At 33.8% G+C, this 19,784-nt stretch overlaps 1 protein-coding gene across 4 annotated transcripts; it reads right to left on the reverse strand.

The window, feature by feature from the left end:
- Window positions 1-3,896: 3,896 nt before the first annotated feature.
- LOC18102322 (serine/threonine-protein kinase RUNKEL) lies at window positions 3,897-17,184 on the reverse strand. Of its 4 annotated transcripts, none has more exons than XR_002984408.2 (12): window positions 16,847-17,181; window positions 16,665-16,754; window positions 15,895-15,947; window positions 15,670-15,745; window positions 11,356-11,417; window positions 11,178-11,256; window positions 11,025-11,084; window positions 9,269-10,885; window positions 8,122-8,991; window positions 6,354-7,476; window positions 6,174-6,268; window positions 3,897-5,619 (listed from the first exon to the last, which is right to left on the reverse strand). XR_002984408.2 is itself a non-coding variant. In XM_052456535.1 (12 exons), exons 1-11 carry the CDS (start codon window positions 16,892-16,894, stop codon window positions 6,364-6,366), a joined length of 3,981 nt encoding a protein of 1,326 aa, XP_052312495.1. In that variant the 5' UTR covers window positions 16,895-17,184; the 3' UTR covers window positions 5,927-6,268; window positions 6,354-6,363. The 4 variants fall into 4 exon arrangements, 2 of the variants coding, with proteins under 2 accessions (XP_052312495.1, XP_006378138.3); XR_002984407.2 differs by lacking the exon at window positions 3,897-5,619 and adding an exon at window positions 5,927-6,054; XM_052456535.1 differs by lacking the exon at window positions 3,897-5,619 and having other exon boundaries at window positions 5,927-6,268; window positions 6,354-6,522; window positions 6,610-7,476; window positions 16,847-17,184.
- Window positions 17,185-19,784: the final 2,600 nt, after the last annotated feature.

Raw genomic sequence — 19,784 nt, forward strand, 5'->3', positions numbered from 1 at the left:
TTTTATACCGTAAAGATACAAATCCGATATTAAAATATCTGGTTTTCTCTGAAATGTTAAAACAAAAAACAATTAAAAAAAATCTTGTTTTCATGCATACGGCCAAGTCTCTCAAAGAAAAAAAAATTATATCGTATTTTCATTATAAAAAAAGAAAAACAATTTAAAAACATGTTTTAGCATGCATTTTGGCTTTAATAATAAATTTATTAAAGTCACGAGAACTTGGCCAATAGTTCAAAAAATTCAAAAAAAATATTTTTTGTTTTCTTTTAATATTAAGGATTACGAACTTACACATAAGATGTATTTCTAATATTAAAAATATAGTTCTTTTATGTATAGACTTTAGAGCGGTTAGGTTTTACCCGGAAATATAAGAATCTTCTTACCGAGGATAACTTTTCTTAAACCGTAGATGGACCAACAATTGGAAATACAAACAAGACCTTAGATTTCTATCAGACAATTAAACAATGAGCTTACCTTAGGTAGGGCATATTTAGGGTGCTAATACCTTTCCTTTACGCAACCAATTCTCGTACCCGATCTCTAAGACCAGTTATGGTTTCTAGTGACCAAAATACTAGGTGACGACTTTCATTTCCTTTCCTACTGATAAGAGACAAGAATTCCTTGTCTCCCTATATTTGTCAGATAGACACTATACTTATATGAGAGTGGAATATCATCACGACGTCCGCACACGTGCAACACTGCATTTAATATTCCAGTCTCGGACTTTGTTCTTGAATCTGCAGATTATTTAGGTATATTAGGTATATTAACAATCAACTAACCTTGGTTCTCGCGCTTCGCTGTAAGACCAGATTATTTTTTTGTACAAAAAATGGTGTTTAGGTATTGAAATGGGGATAAAAAATGACATAAAAAAACAACCATGACAAATTTGTAACAATGTTAATAAGGGTTAAATCAACACGAGATAACAAATGTTTTACTATTACTATTATTATTACTATCATCATTATCATCACCATCAATAATATTATTATTTTCATTTCTATTTTTATTTCTATCACCATATTATTATTATTATTATTACCACAACTACTAATATCATCTTAATTATTATTATTATTATCATTACTAGCACTTTTATTATAATAATTATTATTGTTACTACCACTACCACTATCATTACAATCACAACTATTGTTATTATGATTATCATCAATACTTTAATTTTTATTGTTATTGTTATCATCATCAATAATATTATTATTTTTGTTACTATTTTTATTTTTATCACCACTATTGTTATTGTTGTTGTTATTTTCACAACTAATATTATTATTATTATTACTACTACTACTATTGTTGTTGTTGCTACTATTATTATTATTATTATTGAAAAAATAAAAACCATGAACTTGATTTGAAGGACATAATTAAAAACTATAAAAAATTTGACAAACAATCAAGGAAAATAATAAGAAATCAAAAGAATGGGATCAAATTGAAATCACCATAATTATCATTGAAAAAACCAAAATCAAAAAGTTGATTTGAAGGATAAAATTGAAAGACAAAAAAACTTTGTAAAAAGAGCAAAGGGGTAAAACTACAAAATTAAAAGCACGAGGACCAAATAAAAAATCATTATATATACAAATTAGAAACCAAGTGTTAAATTGAAAACACATAAAACTTTAACAAAAGGAAAAATGATAAAAATATACAAATCAAAAGTAAAAGGAATAAATCTAAAATTTCAATAACACCAAGGACCATAATATATTTTTTGGGGAAGGAGAGAGAAATGAAGGGTCCCCGGTAATAAACCAGGAATATTTGAACTACACACGTCGCCGAGGATGAAAGATAAGAAGGTGGGAATCGAAGTATACGGCGGAATCCCATTTTTTACAACTAGGAAACATCGCACGCGCTGCCCTAAAGACGAGACGTCTCCCACTCTCTAGCGCGCCATCAACTTTTTCTAATTAGAAATATTATTTTAATGGTAAATTACTGCATTACCCTCATGCAAACCAATAATTAAAAAAAAAACTAGATCTAAAAAACTCTAATACCTCTAACCACAATGCATTAAATTTCTTGGATCCAATGGTTTATTTGCAATTCAACTATATATATAAAAAATGAAAAATACCAATATACCCCTACCCAATACAATTATTTATTTTTTACTCCTAAGGGTATTTTTTTTATTTTATTGTTCATAAAATACTACATAGACAAAAATACCCTTACACAAATCAATAATAACAAATGATCCATGTGAAAATATCAAAATACCTAACGAGGATCAACTCAAGACCAATCTCAATCACGCTAGAGATTCATTGGGAGTGCCAAGTGGATCAATTACAAGAGCTAAAGTAAAGAAACTTAAAGAGACATTGAATGAGATTGTTCAAAATATATGGGTCAAGATGGACCTAGAGAAGCTTGAGGCGTCAAATGAGTATGAATGACAACCTCTAATTCATCTAATCTAAGTCCAAGAAGAGCTCAATTCAAGTCTTAACGGGGGTTGATGTGTTCGGCTCAAAAGTCAACCTTATTTAGGCTTTTTTTTTAATGTTACAAGGATTAAAAATTAATAATTATTTTTCTATTTTTGTGCAAGGTAATTCAGCCAAATCTGATCCTTCATGTAAGAGGATTCTTATCATTAAAAAAAAAAAAACGTTTCCTAGTCCATTAAGGAAATAAATGGGCGGCAGATTTGTTTCCTAAACTAGAAAGGATTATTTAATGATTCTCCTAGTCTAGAAAGGAAATTAATTAATTCAACAACTAAGGAGTAAAGAATCATTATTTTTATCCAAGAAAAATAAGGAAACCAAGCTCAACAAAGAAAAGCTAGAGGGGCAACGAAAGTTACCAAATCAGAATGGACTTTTCTAATCTATTTGGAGTTCCTAAAATTAGTAGTTCTTTCTAAGCATGAAAGGAATGTTTATTCGACTATATCACCTTATAAACTAGGGATATAATATCCTTTATTTTCTTGTTCTTCATCAATCAGAGTCATGCCTAATTTGATGGACACCCCTGGGATTTTCTTTCTTTCTTTTTAGTTAAGATTAGATTGTTGAAGTTTCAGTATATGAGTAAAATTGGGTTTGATGATATTTTTCATCCCTATATTATTAAGGCTATGACACATTAAGGGGTATTTGAAAGTGTGGTAACAATTATGTTTTCAATGTGCTTTTCGCTCGAAAATGCGTTAAAATAATATTTTTTCTATTTTTTATATCAATGCATCAAAACAATCCAAAAACATAAAATAATTTAAAATAAAAAAAATTAAATTTTTTTTAAAAAGCCGTCTGGAACGCAATCCCAAACTAACCAAACCTTACACTTGTCAATCACAAGAATTTCATATTTTTGTTGTGTTCTGGAAAAGAAGGTTTAAGATTTTCACTTGTTTTCATTCTAGAGATAAAATATAAAATTGGATTGTCTTCTTCTCCAAGAACCAAATACATTAATTTCTGTCATGCGCATGTCTCTCTTATCTGATACTCCTAACCAAACTCTATCTTAGAAAGAATGTAACTCCTTTTATCTTTAGGTTGCACAAGAAGCTCCTGGATACCTACTATTTTCTGAGAGCTGCACCCCTCTTGTTTCTAGCCTCAAACTTTCCGCAGCTGGTTGAGATCAACAACGTTCGTATTGGAATACAGGTGATATCCTTAGCCAAAGAACTCAGCTCAACTTTATACAGCTTAGCATTGCCATAACCAAATGTGCAACTCCCTTTTCCAGATCTGAACATATGTTTTGCTTAATTGGTTACTGATCCCAAGCTGTCATGTTGACTTGGTTAGACTTGTGTTTTCACTTGAAACACATAGGACAACCTTTTTTTAAAAAAAAGAACAATGATACAATGGACAGCAGATAAAAGCATTATTAAATTAATCGTGATTAGTTAACATGTGACAGATTTTTCGATAAATGATCACCTAATTCATAGTCTTTTTTGTGCTGATCACATGCACATGGAATAGAAATAGTTTGTTCCATATTGATCCGGATCAAAACCATGTGCCAGCAGGAATCCAATTGCTACTCCAGGAGGGGAAGCCTTTGCTGGCAAGAACCGATACTACATGCATCAAAACACTGACATGACGTAATTGCAGAGGCACTAGCTTCTCAAGAGATGCAGATATTAAAGAATGCAACCAGTTCGTGACTTAAGATAGTCTACCTTGAAAAAAAATTTGACAGTCTATGGCAATGCATCAACTCATCAGAAGAATAATAAGGAAAGATGAACATGGAAATACTAGAACTACAAGATCAATTACTCTTTTCAAAAGGTTCGAATCATTTAGCCAGCAAATGACTCACATTTTGAAAATCTAGATTGACCAATATGCTATACACCCCACAGCAATAGCAAAGTTTATCAAATTTCGTGGCGATGCAGAGGAAGCCGGCAATGCTCCTAGGGGTGAGAAAGCAGAAGCAGGCCCTGGTGCCACCACCTCATCTGGATTAGGCGGGCTTGGGGTGGAGGGAATGGTGGGAACCGACGATACGGTTGGGGAAGGTAGCACACCACCAGGAGAAGGCAATAGTGGAGCAATGTCCGGTGACAGTTCTTGGAGAGGAGATGGTGGAGGAGGATTGGTTAGGAATGGTGGTGAAGTAGAGATAGGATAAGGCGAGGTTTTTGAATTTAGCTGAGTGGAAGAAGAAAGCAAAGGAAAGATCATTAAAGGCACAATGAGTACTATGAAAAAACAAAAGGAGGCCATTCTAATGATCAAGAAATCAATGTCACACTTACTTGGACAGAGTAATAAAATGTGGGGGTAATGAAAGTTTTGTTTGAGAAAAAAAGGGGTGCCAGTTGACAGTATGGGATCTTTGGGTGCCAGTTATGATGGAGGTATTTTAAAAGGGCATCATTAGGCGGGGTCCTGTTCCACGTGGCATATGATGAATGGGTGATGATGAGAATTTGCACGTTGGCATGTATGGGGAAGAGACAAAGATTGGTTGAATTTTGTTGTGACATGTTTGTTGGAGTAGATTCCTTGTGTCCCGTGAATTTGGTTTCCCTAATTTTAGGATCATAATAATCCCATATATCTAACCCAAAGCAACTTTGTGGTCTGACAAATAATAGTGTACAAGTGATAAAACGCCTTGCATCTTAGCATACTGGCCAATTGACCTAGATGAAAGTTCTTTATGAAAAGGAACTATGCAGGAACAGGGTAAATTTGGTTGAAGCCAACCACTCAACTTACCAATGATGAATTTTGCCAACACCAGCTGTGGCTGCATGTAGTCACTGATCCTGTCTATGCAGACAAATCACACACGCGTGGTTTCTTGGGACCACCATGCATGATTAGCAGTAGTTAGCACAGACAGCTAGGCTCAACCAATGCAAGCGGTCGCAGCTGTCCATAGCAAAGCTTATCAAAGATAACATGGATGAGTAAGGATACGACTTATCTCCAAAACTTCAAATGGTCCAAGACCGTATCAAGAATCAAATTGAACGTAACAGCATCTGCCGTCAGCATCCAGTTCCCTGAACCTTGCTACAATCTAACGCCACCGTATCTAAGGCTAGAAGCTATAATTTCAAACCTGTCATCCCGAGACTTCATTCAATTATGTTACCATGGAATCAGGTCAAATAATTTGATCACTTAGTGGCAAGCAAACTCAAATGAAATGGTTTTAATGGCTCAGCTTGATTGGTCCCTGTCTATTCACTTAAATAATAACTCATTGTCAATTGAAAAGTACAAGCTTTCAAATTCCAAGCAAGTTCACAAATTTAGGATGTCCATCTCCATCCAGGCCCCAGCATAATTAAAGGAAAGTTGAAGCTTGAGATTCAAATACAGTGATAAAGCAAAAAGGGTTTTCACCGGTGATTGGTGAACCAATGTAAGCGAATGTGTTCAATTTCCAAGTCATTAGAATAATCTAATTTCTTCACACGATGCCCAAGTATGTGCAGTCTTAAAGAAAAGGACAAGGTTGCGCAAAAATGATCTAGTTGCTTTTAAGCCGATTCTGAAGGTAAAAAATTACTTGATTACATGTTTATAACAATGATAGAAAGCTTACAAAGATTATATAAAAACAGGCCCGTAAGAGGAAACCTAGTAATATGCATTAAAGACTGAGCTCACCTCAAGACTGAGGGGGCAGGACCATGACCCTTTATATAGAATTCAGGAAACCTGACTTTCTCGTCCTTTTACAAGCCAACTAACATGCATTATACCTGTGAATAATAGGAAACCAATAGATGTCAGAAATCCTAAACTTTGCGAAACAAACCAAGAAGAGAAAAGAAACCAACAAACAACCTCAAGGACTTCAAATGCAACGAGGCAGGCGCTGCAACTCTGAGGCCGCAAGCAAAGCTGCACTGGCTAAATCAGGGGGGCTTGAATTTTTCAGCTCCAAAAGAATAACTTCAATCCTTGAAATCTCGTTTATGGATATGGATAGTATCATCGCATGTGACAAATATTGCTGACAAGAATAAGCAAGAGCATGTAGTATCCGCTGCAAAACTAAGTGAGGAACACCCTTGCGCGAAGACTCGAGGATTGTACTAACCTTCAGCAGATTAGTTAGAAAACCAGTTGTGGCTTCCCTTGGAGCTGCCTTCAGCAACAACAACACACATTCAGAAGCTATATCTCCAATATTTGCCTCACAGGACCTACTCAACTCCAGCAAAACACCTACATTGCTACCAAAGTCCATTACATCTCTTATGCATTGCTGTAAATCAACTGCAGTGCTTGCCTCAGAAGAATCATTCAGAAGTGCTGGCTCTTTTTTGTAGGCAAATCCTCTTTTACTGCCAACCGAGCATAGAAGGAATGCCCTACACAGGCCAAGAGTTGGCTCAAGAAAATCTTCCATGTCCTTGGCATACACAAACTCTAAAAGGTTTCCAATCCTCCTAACCACTTTTAATTGAGAAAGCAACTTGGATTCCATTTCAGGAGCTGATGCCAAAGCCAGACACAGCTGAACATTATTGACATTTGCACTTGATAGGTCACCGAGCAAAAACTCAAAGCACTGTGTGACTGTCTTCAGATGTAGAATGTCTGATATTTTTATGTAATTAAACTCAATGAGCATCACAAGGAGCTTCTGCGCATACATGGGAATGGGATCTTCATCTTCAATAAAGGTAGGGTAGAGAGGTAGGAAATGAATAATGGATATGGACTTTAAAGCCTCTGATCTTTGGTCATCTTCCAAAGGTTCATTCAAGAAAATGATCATCACATCAAACAGAATTTTAAGGCACAAAAATCTGGCATCACCATCCTTGTTGCCCTTGTACAGAACAGCTAGACCAGGAAGGATTTCACAAATGAAAATGTTGGGGCTTTCAAGAATGACAAGGCGCTCCTCTGCAACAGATTCAAGAACTCGAAGAAGAGTTATTTGGAAGTCATCTCTGCCCTGGAAATTAAACAAAAAAATGTTTCAGTATTTGAATCATCATTTTGCTCCCTGTGGTGATCAGAAGTGCTCCATCATAAAAGAAATTTAATGTTTATTTACCAAAATAAGAAGATAATTGTGGAAATGTCCACCTAAGAAAGTCTACTCTACTCCATATCCATCTGAGCTACGCACAATCTGTTGGCGCAATTTGTTACCCTATACCTTGTTGTATGATGGATCACTACTTGTCCAAGCATTATACTTTACCAGCCATGCAGTTATCTTTCTTCAACAACTAAACATTTTCCATAGCGAGTTGCAAAACAATAAATTAACTCTAATTTAATCGAGTCAGCCAAAAGAAAAAAGGATTATTATACCCTATATATGGCAGGTGTATTAGGTTGCCACTTGAATAGGCATTTTGCCAACTATGTAATGCCCTAATTTTACTGGGTCAAGCCAACTCGTTCAGGCATTTGTACCTCAGACTTCATAACCGCATTTTAATTATTTACATCTAGACAAGGAAATCTAGCCAAACAATTACTTTGCACTTTATATCCTAAAGTTTTGTTCAGTTAAAAGAAAAAATGAAAAATAAACGTAAAAATAAGAAATAAACAAGCAGCAAAAAATTACTCAGCTCCAGCTTCCTACCTGAAATGGTGTCTCCATGACTTTGACTAAATTTGCCAGCTGCTGCATAACTTGATGGCTCACCACCCTCAACTTAAAAGAAGTGCTTCCAAGAAGATGAAGAACAACTGGAAACAAATGAACATTGGTCTTTGGAGCAATTCGATGTGCAATGGCAGAGCTGTGACCATGGCGCCTTCCTCCCATCATTTGCTGAATATCTCCTGTTATAATATCAAGTAAACTTGGTATAGTAGATGACACAGCATGCACAAATGCATCTAGACTTTGTTGGAGATAGATGTCCTTCTCTTTTGCTACCCTATCCACGGCAGATAGTAACCTCGGATTGCAAAAAAAGTGTGGTAGACACCTCCTAGCATTTTTACAAAGATGAGCAATGAAAAGAAGTGTCTTTCCCCTCAAAATGTCACTACCCTGCTCAGTAAGAGACACGAGACTTGGGACCAAATTCTTATCCTCTGCCAAGTTTGAAAGGTGCCGTCCAATATTTGTGAACATATGAATTCCAAGCATAGCCATGTTTAAGAGGTTCAAACTTATTTGCTGCTCACGTGGGCTGCCCTTGACTAGGGTAGTTGCTGTATCCTTGAAAGACAGTTTCTCCATGACTGATTGAATGCTAGGAGGGTTAAATCTTGTCAGGCGAACTAAACATGAACCTGCAGTAAGCCTGATGCTCTCCTGTTTCCCTACAGCTCTATATATATAACAGAGGTTACTAATCACATCCTGGCTAGTGAAGCGAGCTGGCCAGTGTCCCCCTTGACTGCAAATGTTTTCAATTGTCCTCAATGCATAAAGTTGAGCTATATCATCCTCTCCTTTACGTAAAACGGATGACACCAATGAAATCAATGAGTTTGGAACCTGCTTCCAGTAAAAGAATATTATTAAATGAAGAAAATAGCAGAATAAAAGGACGCATAAAAAAAGACATTACACATCAGCAGAACTTCCTATCAGAGCATGACTTTTGAAACCCCGTGAATCATAGAAAAAGGAGTCTCTCCATTACACAGAATCTAACAGATGTGTACAGATGAAAAGATGGGGAAAAAACGAAACTTCATTGAATGGAAAAATCAAGTTTCATGCAATATAGCATGCAAAAAAGAAATTTATGAAAGTAAGGTAGAAAACTAACCTGCCAGCCAAATGTGGATCTGCTGTCCTTTGATGGAGATTCTGGCGGATTGTTATCTTTGCTCTGATCATTCTGGGTGGATATATAAAACAGCAACTCACCTAAAGCAGCCATGGAAAATCTCCTAACTTTTTCCTGCTTGTCTCTAAGGCCATCTGTTAGTGAGCCCAGAATTCCAGAATTTGCCAAATCGTCTTCAATAAAAGTTGAATGACGAATTAACAAGCCAATCAATGAAGCAAGTTGAACACGCAAAGCTGGGGTCTTGGACAGTCGAAGCATTTTAACGAGCATGAGCATTATTGGCCCATTTGTCAGGATATTGGCTGTGTCAGCATTGCTACTCAACATCTCGAGGTATCTAATTACATTCAACTTCTCCCCGATGCTAGTGTTTCCATTTAAAATGGATATGATCTTATTGGTGAGTGCATCGAGCTGCTCCCTAGACATCCTTACAAAATCAGATGGTTGCAAGGCCTCGAATGGAAGAGAGGGAATAACATCTGACACTTTATCAGCTTTTCTACTGGGCATTACAGGTCTGACAGACAGATCAGATGGATGCCAAAGGACCTGTGAAAGGTCATGGGATGATTTTGAAGAATCAAACTCAATGGCTGACACTAAACCTTCTTTATTTCTCTGATTCCTGAGCTGAGGACTAGCACTGAGTGGAGTAGAAACCATATCAACATGCTCTGAAGATGAATCCTGATCATTTGTTCTTGATTCATCTGAGGCAGGTGTGTTTACCACAGGAGAGGTTTCCGATTGGGGAATGTTGTTGACCACCTCTTCTGCTGTACTGTTTGGGTTATCTAACCCATCAGGTTCATCATGTGTCTCGTCTTCAGCGTTCTCGTTAAAATCAAGCTCCATATCAGTGTTCTCAGTTTTGACCTCAGAATCATTCTCGGAGCCATTGGGCAACGGCCTCCTGTAGTTTTCCTTCTCATTCTCCCTCTGTAAATTTGATTTTGCTATCCTTGACAACCTTAAGAGATTAACACGCCTGGCAGCATTGGAAGGATCTTTCTGCTTCTCCTCAACCACCCTGCCAGAGGCCTTTGTTTGAGTTTTCCTGCCACTTGGCGTACCTTTAACTGGTGTCTCATGACCTCTTGATCCTAACATAGAATTCTCATCCAGTTTTGGGGTCCCTTTTGCATCTTTTTCACGATGTTTAGGAGGGGTCCTATTTGCTAAAGATCTGTCACCATTACGTTCTGAGAGGCAAGGCTTAGCACAAAGCTCAATCATATTATCAAAAGCCGTTTGAGGAGGTAATGGCACTGGAGAAATTTTAGACATCCAGAAGGCATGTCCACAAAGCTCGCTCCACTGGATTCTTTCAGCTGGATCTTTTACTAGAAGAGAACTGATTAAGTTGGCAAAGGGACGGCTTGGAGTGCCGGGGAGGGGTGGTGGCGGATCTGAGAGTATGGATTTCACTAGCTGTGTGAATTCTCTTCCCACAAAAGGAGGCCTCCCTGCATAGCACTCATACAGTACACAGCCTAAAGCCCAAAAGTCAGATGCATATGAATGGACACCCCCATCCTCAAATAGTTCAGGAGCCATATAACAGGGTGTTCCGCGTTTTGCTTGTGGCAACTAAGTAAATACATAAAAACAAAGTTAAGAGTCATAAAAAATTGTAACCAGATAATAAAAGGACAAGCTCCATGTCGTGATGCCACGTCAAATGTTCTGCAAATAGTGTGTTAAATGCTGAGCAGTTAGAACAACCTACCATGGACGAAGGAGTTTTTGTTATATCGCTCAATTTTCTTGCCAATCCAAAATCACATAGCTGCATTGCACAAATGAGCATGAATACCAATCATGTGCATAGAAAAAACTAGAAAATTACTCAACCATACATAAATAAAAATGCAAAATGCACCTTTGTATGTCCATTCTCATCTAAGAGGATATTTGATGGTTTTAAATCACAGTAAATGATTCCTTTTGAGTGTAAGAACCTGACAGAAGTGATCATTGTTAGAAAAAAATATTGAAAGCAGACAATTATTATAGACATCATATAGAAACAAAATTAATTGCCAATCAGCATTTCTTACTGCAAAGCTCTAACTAAGTCACGGGCAAGATCATGAATTGAGTCTTCAGGCAGCTGACTGTCCTGAAAGTCAATAATAAAGTATCTTGGTGAAATTATCATTCATTGGACGTTGCATATAACAAAATTTGAAATCATTTGCTTGATTGAACTACATGAAACAACAACAAATTCACAAGATGGGAATCCAGCATGTTACGCCGAAATTACAAGCCAATATCATTGGCAATTGTGCAACCTAACTTCCATATTTATCACCATAGGTTTAATGCATAAGATACCCAAATGCTTTGTGAGGCCAATGTCTCAGTTTTTTTGTCACCTTGAGTGTCAAATCAAAATTAGAAGAAAATTATACTGATATGCATTCCAAATTCTGTGCAAATTTCACAACATTTCCGTTCCTAACAGTAGAAAATTGGTGAAGATAAAACAGGATTCAGTCTAATTGACTATACAAACCTGTTTGTTGCCTAAAGACAAAACAAAACAGAAGGCATAAACACTAGTATATTGACGCCTAGTGTTCTTTTTCTCTTATTTAAGAAAAAAATGAACTCTTCATGAACGTCTCATTTCTAGACTATCCAGATTGCTATACTGGGAAAACACATATAATGATACAGCAACCTATGGCAAAGCCTGTGAGAAACTTGTAGTAACATAAACATGAATCATATTCATAATTAAAACAAATTGTGGATAATTGATCTCATTGAACCTTTAACTAATATTCACCTAATAGAAATTATTCAAATTAATTGTACGTGCTTGGTGAAATAAAAAATAAATTTAAATGACATATGCAATGGTATCAATGCGAGTATTCTTTGTTAAATGTGAGTGTGTTAAGCTTGTACACATTAAATGTGAGTGGAAATATTTGTGTCTTAGGTTAATTATGTGAAATGTGAGTGTGCTAGGATTTAACAAATGTGAGTGTAGTTGGTAAATCAAAATGACATATGCAATGATGTAAATGAAGACTTTATGTTCCTATGAATAGGTGGTGAAGTTGTGAAGAGATGATTGTTGTTTTTGGTGTGTGAAGAGAAGAGTGAAGAAGAGGAAGGAAAGAGTTCTTTTAATAACCTTTTAGAGAAATGAGTTAGAACTTTTGTGAGAGAAAAGAGTTAGTGCTATTGTGTAAGGAATACAAGAGATAGAGATCTTGTTTTCCTTGTCATTCTTCCCATTTGTCTGTAAAAAATTCTTAGAAAGATTTTGAGTTCACAATCCTTTGGTTCGAAGATTTTCAAAGAAAATATATCATTTGAAAGTCAAGTTGTTAAAATCCTAAAAGACTACTTGCAAGAAATTGTTTGCACCAAGTGACAAGCATTTAAATTTTAAGGACAAAAGTTTAATCTGTGACAAGAACATCATATCTTAGAACAAGAATCTTCAACAAGTTAGTGCTTTTGTTATTTGTTTGTTAATTTGTCAATTGAAAGGTTTTACCATTATATTAGACTTTGTTTAGTTTATTTTGTGAATATATATATATATATATATATATATATATATATAGATTAATTTTTAAAGAGAATTTTAGCATGTTGAAAATTTAAGTTATAATTTAATTTTTTTTTAATTTGTTATATTCTCACATATAAATTTAATTTTAATTATATATGTTTTATCTATAACTTTTTTGTCTATTTTTAGCTTTATGATTTCGTTTATTTTTAATTTTAGAAGTTATTATATATCTTTTTCTTAAAGTTATAGTTTATCTTCTAAAACTTGTTTTTCATATTATTTATATGTCTTAATATGTGAATTATTGATGGTTTATGCTATTTTGCTTATATGATTATGTTTTTTTTAATTAACATGCTTGAACATTACATAATGATATGATGTAAAGGAACTTAAGCTTTTAATGTATTGATTTTATGTTGCATAATTTCATACTTTTGTTTACTTAAGTTGTTTTATTAAAAGTCTTATTTTATAGTACGTGCTTATTGTAGAGTCGAAATAGTTATAAATATTATTGGCTATTGTTTATTTTATTTTATTTTTATAGATTACATCATGTCTTCTACTTTTTATACTCAAGACTTGGTTGTGCCAACTAATTTTGCTTCGGCAAGTTCTACTTTGATAGTAAGGATTGCACCATCACATTATGTGGTGCAGTGCATAGTGAGAAACCTGAAAAGTTTAATGGATTGAACTTTAAAAGGTGACAACAAAAAATATTGTTCTATTTGACCACTTCGAACTTGGCAAAGTTCTTGACTGAAAAAGTACTAAAGCTGTCAGATGATGAATCTGATCCCATTACTATGGTAGCAGTGAATGTTTGGAATCATAATGTTTTATATGTAAAAACTACATCTTCAATAGATTAAACAATACACTATATAATATGTATCTATTAAAAAGTGATGTTCTCAAAATGGTATTATCCACCAAAAAATCGCTCCTTATTCACCTCAACAAAATAGCATTACGGAATGTTTTATATGCAAAAACTACATCTTCAATAGATTAAACAATACACTATATAATATGTATCTATTAAAAAGTGATGTTCTCAAAATGGTATTATCCACCAAAAAATCGCTCCTTATTCACCTCAACAAAATAGCATTACAGAATGTAAGAACTGAACTTTACAATAAATTATGAATGTCATGTTGATAAGTTCAGGAGCTCTTCATAACTTGTGAGAGGGCAACTTTGACTGTCAATTATGTACTTAACAAAGTACCGCATAATAAGCTAGAGAAAACACCATATGAATTATGGAAAGGTAGAAAATCTTCCTACAAATATCTTAAAGTGTGGGTGTGTCTTACAAAGTTAACAATACTTAATCTCAAACTAGTCAAGATAGGACCTAAAACTGTGGATTGTGTATTTATCGGGTATACCTATAATAGCAGTGCATATCGATTTCTTGTATACAAGTCAAGTATTAAGAATATTCATCCTAATATAATTATGGAATCAAGGAATGCTACATTCTTTAAAGATGTGTTTACATTAAAGGAAGCACAAGAAAATCATCCATTTAAGAGAATGATTGTCGTTGGCCCAAACAGTTATCATCAATCTGAAAATGATGTAATAATTCGCCAAGTCATTATCTTTCTATGAATCTTTGAGTCTTTTATTATGGTTAAACAATTTTCATTCACATGAAGGATTGTAAGAAATTTATTTTAACACAAACATGAAACATACTCATAATTAAAACAAATTGTGGATGAATGAGAAATTGATCTCATTGAACCCTTGACTCACATTCACCTAATAGAAATTATTCACCTAATTATACGTGCATGGTGAAATGGTTAATTGGTAAAATGGAAGGTAAATTCAAAATGACATATGTAATGATGTCAATGTAAGTATTCTTTGTTAAATATGAATGTGTTAGGTTTATACACATTAAATGTGAGTGGAAATGTTAGTGTGTTAGGTTAATGATGTGAAATGTGAGTGTGCTAGGATTTAACATATGTGAGTGTGGTTGGTAAATCAAAATGACATGTAATGATGTAAATGAAGACTTTGTGTTCCTATAAATAGGTCTTGAAGTTGTGTTCCTATAAATAGTTCTTGTAATAACCTTTAAGAGAAACGAGTTAGTAATTTTGTGAGAGAAAAGAGTTAGCGCTATTCTGTAAGGAATACAAGAGGTAAAGATCTTGTTTTCTTTGTCATTCTTCCCCGTTATCTCCATACTAAAACGTAAAAGATTCGTAGAAAGATTTTGAGTTCACAATCTTTTGGTTCATAGATTTGCAAAGGAAAGGCATCATTTAAAAGTTAAGTTGTTGAAATCCTTAGAGACTACTTGCAAGAAATCATTTACACCAAATGACAAGCATTTAAGTCTTAAAGACAAAAAGTTTAATCCTTGACAATAACACCATATCTTTGAACAAGAATCATCAACAAGTGTCTTATAAAATTTATATTAGTTTAAATTTTATATCAAGTTATTTTAACTTGCTTTGTTTATATTAGTATGCATGCTAGGAAATTGTTATAATTCAATTTCATATATAAGTACATTACTTTGATTTATATTTATGCATGCTATGTAATTATGATCATGCTTTTGTGTTAAACTAAACAATTGTCTAATCTTTAGTAGGTCAGAATCGCAAACAAAGCCTGCCTTTTTTTTCTGCCTTGTATTTCTAAAAACAATTCACCAATAAAATTATCAGTCATATTATTTTTAATCCTGAGCATGAATGATCAATTCCACAGTTCCCCTTGTGTCCAGCAAAAGAATGAGAAATTCATTAAAGAAAAGCAAGGCATACAATAAACATTAAACAGTCTCTACCTGTCGCAATAAGGTCATGAGATCTCCACCAACACAATATTCCAAAACCAACCACAAGTGAGATGGTGTTTCGTACCTAATACATGCATCAGGAGGTGTGAAGAAACCGAAAAGGTAAGCTAATGAAACAAAGAAAAGCATGAACTGTATTACTAAGTGACAAATAAATACATTGGATGAAAATAAGAATCTTGAGAGCTATTACCCCATGCTAACAAGCCTTACCAAGAGTAAAATTTTAAAACATTTGAATGATCCAAGGAGTGAAGCATCCTAACCTGCAAATAATACCAATAAAAGGGTATGAGTTAATGACATCTATAAGAACTAGCATCAAGCATCGCTTGAATTTTCTAAGACAGTGATAAGTAGGCATAAAATACTCTACAGCCCCTCATTTCCCATGCCTAAAATAAAAGTGAGAGATTAAATTAAAAAGAAAGAAAGAGAAAAGGAAAGATGACTTCTAGCACATTCAACTCAAAATTGAGTGTTCTGAACGATGGGTAATAGCAAAGCCACTCATTCCCACAATTTTTACTAAAAATATATACCCGCTGGCTCATTCCCGTCTAGTTCCCAATACTACAAACATACTTGACATTGACTTCCTTAAACGCACCTGGTACCTAAAATTCACAAGCATCTTTAGTACTTAATTAAGATACAGCAATGACACTAAAAATTGTGTTAAATCAGCTACAAAACCAGACATTTATCAAATTTAAGCGGCTAAATTGTTTTAAATAAGTTACTAAAACAAACATTTCCCAAATCTAATAAACTAAATTGCACTAAATTAATTATTAAAACAGGTATTGCATCAAATTTAATCAACTAAGCTGCCTTAAATTAGTTGCTAAAAGAGGCACTTCATCGAATTAAAAATCACAAACTTAAATTCAACTTTGATCAAAGATCAATTACTCCAAATTCGACCAAAAACAGAAATTAAATAAGCAAACGGAACAAGAACAGCTCTTTATTATCCTTACTTCGTGAAGAACTTTCCTCTTCTGCGACTTGTCGACACTCTTAACAGCGAAATACTCAATCGTCTTCTTCTTTCTACCTTTATACACACTCTACACAATTCAAAACGAAAATCAGAGATTCGAAGAAATTCGCGCATTCTTAAAATAATTGAAACAAGCTACCGGTTTAAGTTTTAAATTACCGAGTATTTGCCACGGCCAATAGCTTCATAGATATGGAAATGATTCATGGCGACTGAACTGGATTTCTAGGGTTCCGATTCCGATAAAATGACACTGCTTTTATCAGAGATCGGAGAAAGAGTGGATGAATTTTTAAGGGGGGTTTGGATGCGAGTATTTTTGGAGATTTGTCTTGGGTTATGATTGGAGTGAGTGAGGGTTCCGCTTTAGTGATGTGTCAAAAAAACGAGGAGGAGAGCAAGAGGGTGCTATGGGCGGGAATATGAATATGTAATTGAAAAATATAAAAGCCGAAAATAAGAGAATGTCGGGTTTATGCGTACGCCTTGTATCCAAACAGGATCAGACGCATTTTCAAATTTTGAATTTGGGTGGTGCTATTATATTTGAACATTGTTTCACGTTACTATCACGTTATCAGAATCATACTTGGAAATTGGAATACCTTAACTTCCATTTTGTGGTTGTATATATGCGGCAACAACATAGACTTTTTGGTATTAAGATATTTTAAACCTTGGTTTTATATAAGTTAAAATAACTTGATTTTTATTTATAAAAATTTGTTTTCTATTTATTTTATATTTAAAAATCTATTTCATAATAATTTTAACTAAAAATATATTTTTTTAAATCTATTTCTTAAAACCACAACTAAAAATATTTTTATTAAATATATTTTTAAAAACTATAATTACATGAGTTACCAGAATTCTAAACACACACATATAAAATCCATTTAATAGGTATCATTGTCATGCTTAGAATTTCAATAAAATGATTTAAAAAAAAAAACCATTCAAATTTACAAGTTATATGGCCAAGTATTAACAAAAATCAAGAAAAAGTTGCAACTTGCAACAAGATACTCTGATGAATCAAACTCAATGTATCATTGAGTTAACATTCATAAAATTAGTTTAAACTAGTCAATTGTTCATATGCATTGTCAACTTGGCCAAAATTAGTTCAAACTTTTTAATAATATTATTAAATTCAGCTAGACTTGTTAAGTTAACATAGTAATTTGTCGACCTGACCTTTAGACTGAGCAAAATTTCAAAGTAAATCATGTGGGAGTTGACCCAATATGGCCTAGTGACTTGACGGGTGCTCTTATGACTCAGTTAACCCACCCAAAACTCAGTTTGTCTTTTAAAAAAAATGACATCAATTTAATTTTTTTAATAAAAAATAGTGGAACGAAAACCTTTTGGATAGACCCATATCAAATTTGCTAGCTCGTCCAACCCATGACCTAGGTTATAGGTTGGATAGGTTAACACCTAAGTCATGCGCTGGCCATGTTTAATTACATCGCTTTTTGTAATTCATATTTTATGTAATTAAACAATTATAGAAAGAGATATTTGTAGGCAAGGTAATGCATAAAATTATCAAGGATAAATATATTTCTTCAATATAAACTTCATTTTCTTATTAACGCTTCTCTTTATTGTTTTAATGAAAGCATTTTTTTATCGTAAGCATTATTAAAAAAAATCTATTGTGATCTTGAAAACAAGTGTTTTAAAAAAATCAAGAAAAAATTTGTTGTGAAGTCGTGGTCACACAAAGTAATTACCCTAGCTTAAATAAACAAGATAGTATAGAGCAAGTAAGGGGTCGATCCTACGAGGAAGGTTTAGTTCAGATTTTTTATTCTGTATGAAATGCAATTGGGGGGGATTTTGAGGTTATCTGGGCTATAGCAGAATAAAACAATTAAGCTAAATTAAATAAATCAAAAAACCATCAAGAGGACAAACCTTGATTTCAAGTAGACGTTCACCTACGGAAATCAGAACCGATCATTGAAACGATACATCAATTTATATTCTGAATATTTATCTCTATTTAACATTGTTAGTTAACAAATCTACTAATATAACTAACCATAACCATCAAACAACCACAGTGTCCGCACTAATAATTTAATTCAATGGCAGCCTTAAGAACTAGATAAGTTGATTAATCAATAAAACATAATTGTTCGCAGTCCATGTTTGATTTGATCAAATATTTTCCCTAAGATTAATAACATAAATCCGCTATGATTATTAAACTCAGTTGATTCACAAGTTTATATACCACAACTCCGATTTTGATAGCAAATTTAGCAATAGATTGTTTACAATAAACAACTAATCAAAAAGAAAGAAGAATGCATAATTTTGATTTTCTGGCCACCCCCCTTTCCTTTCTCTCTTTCTTTTTATTTGATAGGAAATCCTAATCCCTTTTTCTACAAAATAATCCTTTTCTAAGTAAACAATTTATATTGAAGTATTTCAATAACTATTTTCCTAAAAAAGAAGAAATAACCTTGCATAAAATCTTTATGCTTTGACTTTTGACTTAGAGGAGCTAAATTGCCAAAATAAAGACTTGGATATGGGTTTGGATGCTTTGAGAAGTACTTTGGACTTGTTTCTTCACAAAACCTGTATGCTGGCAGAATTCATATGTCATCTTAGAAAACTCATATCTCTCTCATATGAGCTCTTTTTCTATTGAAATTTGGTAGGCTGATAGGTCTTCGAGTCAGGAATCCAAAACAATTGATATGAAATTAAATGGACTTCTCTAGCTCAAGATATTCAAGTTGGAATGCCCGAAGGTCAACACTAGCAGAATACGAGATTTATCTTTGAATGCTGTGATTTCCAAGCTCTTTCTCTTTTTATTTTTATTTCCATATATGTATAGAAAGGTATGGATGTTATCTTTCTAATGCCACTAGAAGCACTTCATTTTGACCTTCAAAGCTCAAGCTCTGCACAAAACATCAATTGGAGGTCAAATCTGTCAATTATCTCAAATTCACTTCTGTTTTAATCTTACATCCAAAAGTGCCTTCAAAACATAAAACAAAGAATATCAAGGCATTTTATATATAAAACATAGGAAAAATACCAGGTAAATATGGGTAAAACT

This window comes from Populus trichocarpa, chromosome 10 (assembly GCF_000002775.5).
Source record: "Populus trichocarpa isolate Nisqually-1 chromosome 10, P.trichocarpa_v4.1, whole genome shotgun sequence".
Lineage (NCBI taxonomy): Eukaryota > Viridiplantae > Streptophyta > Magnoliopsida > Malpighiales > Salicaceae > Populus > Populus trichocarpa.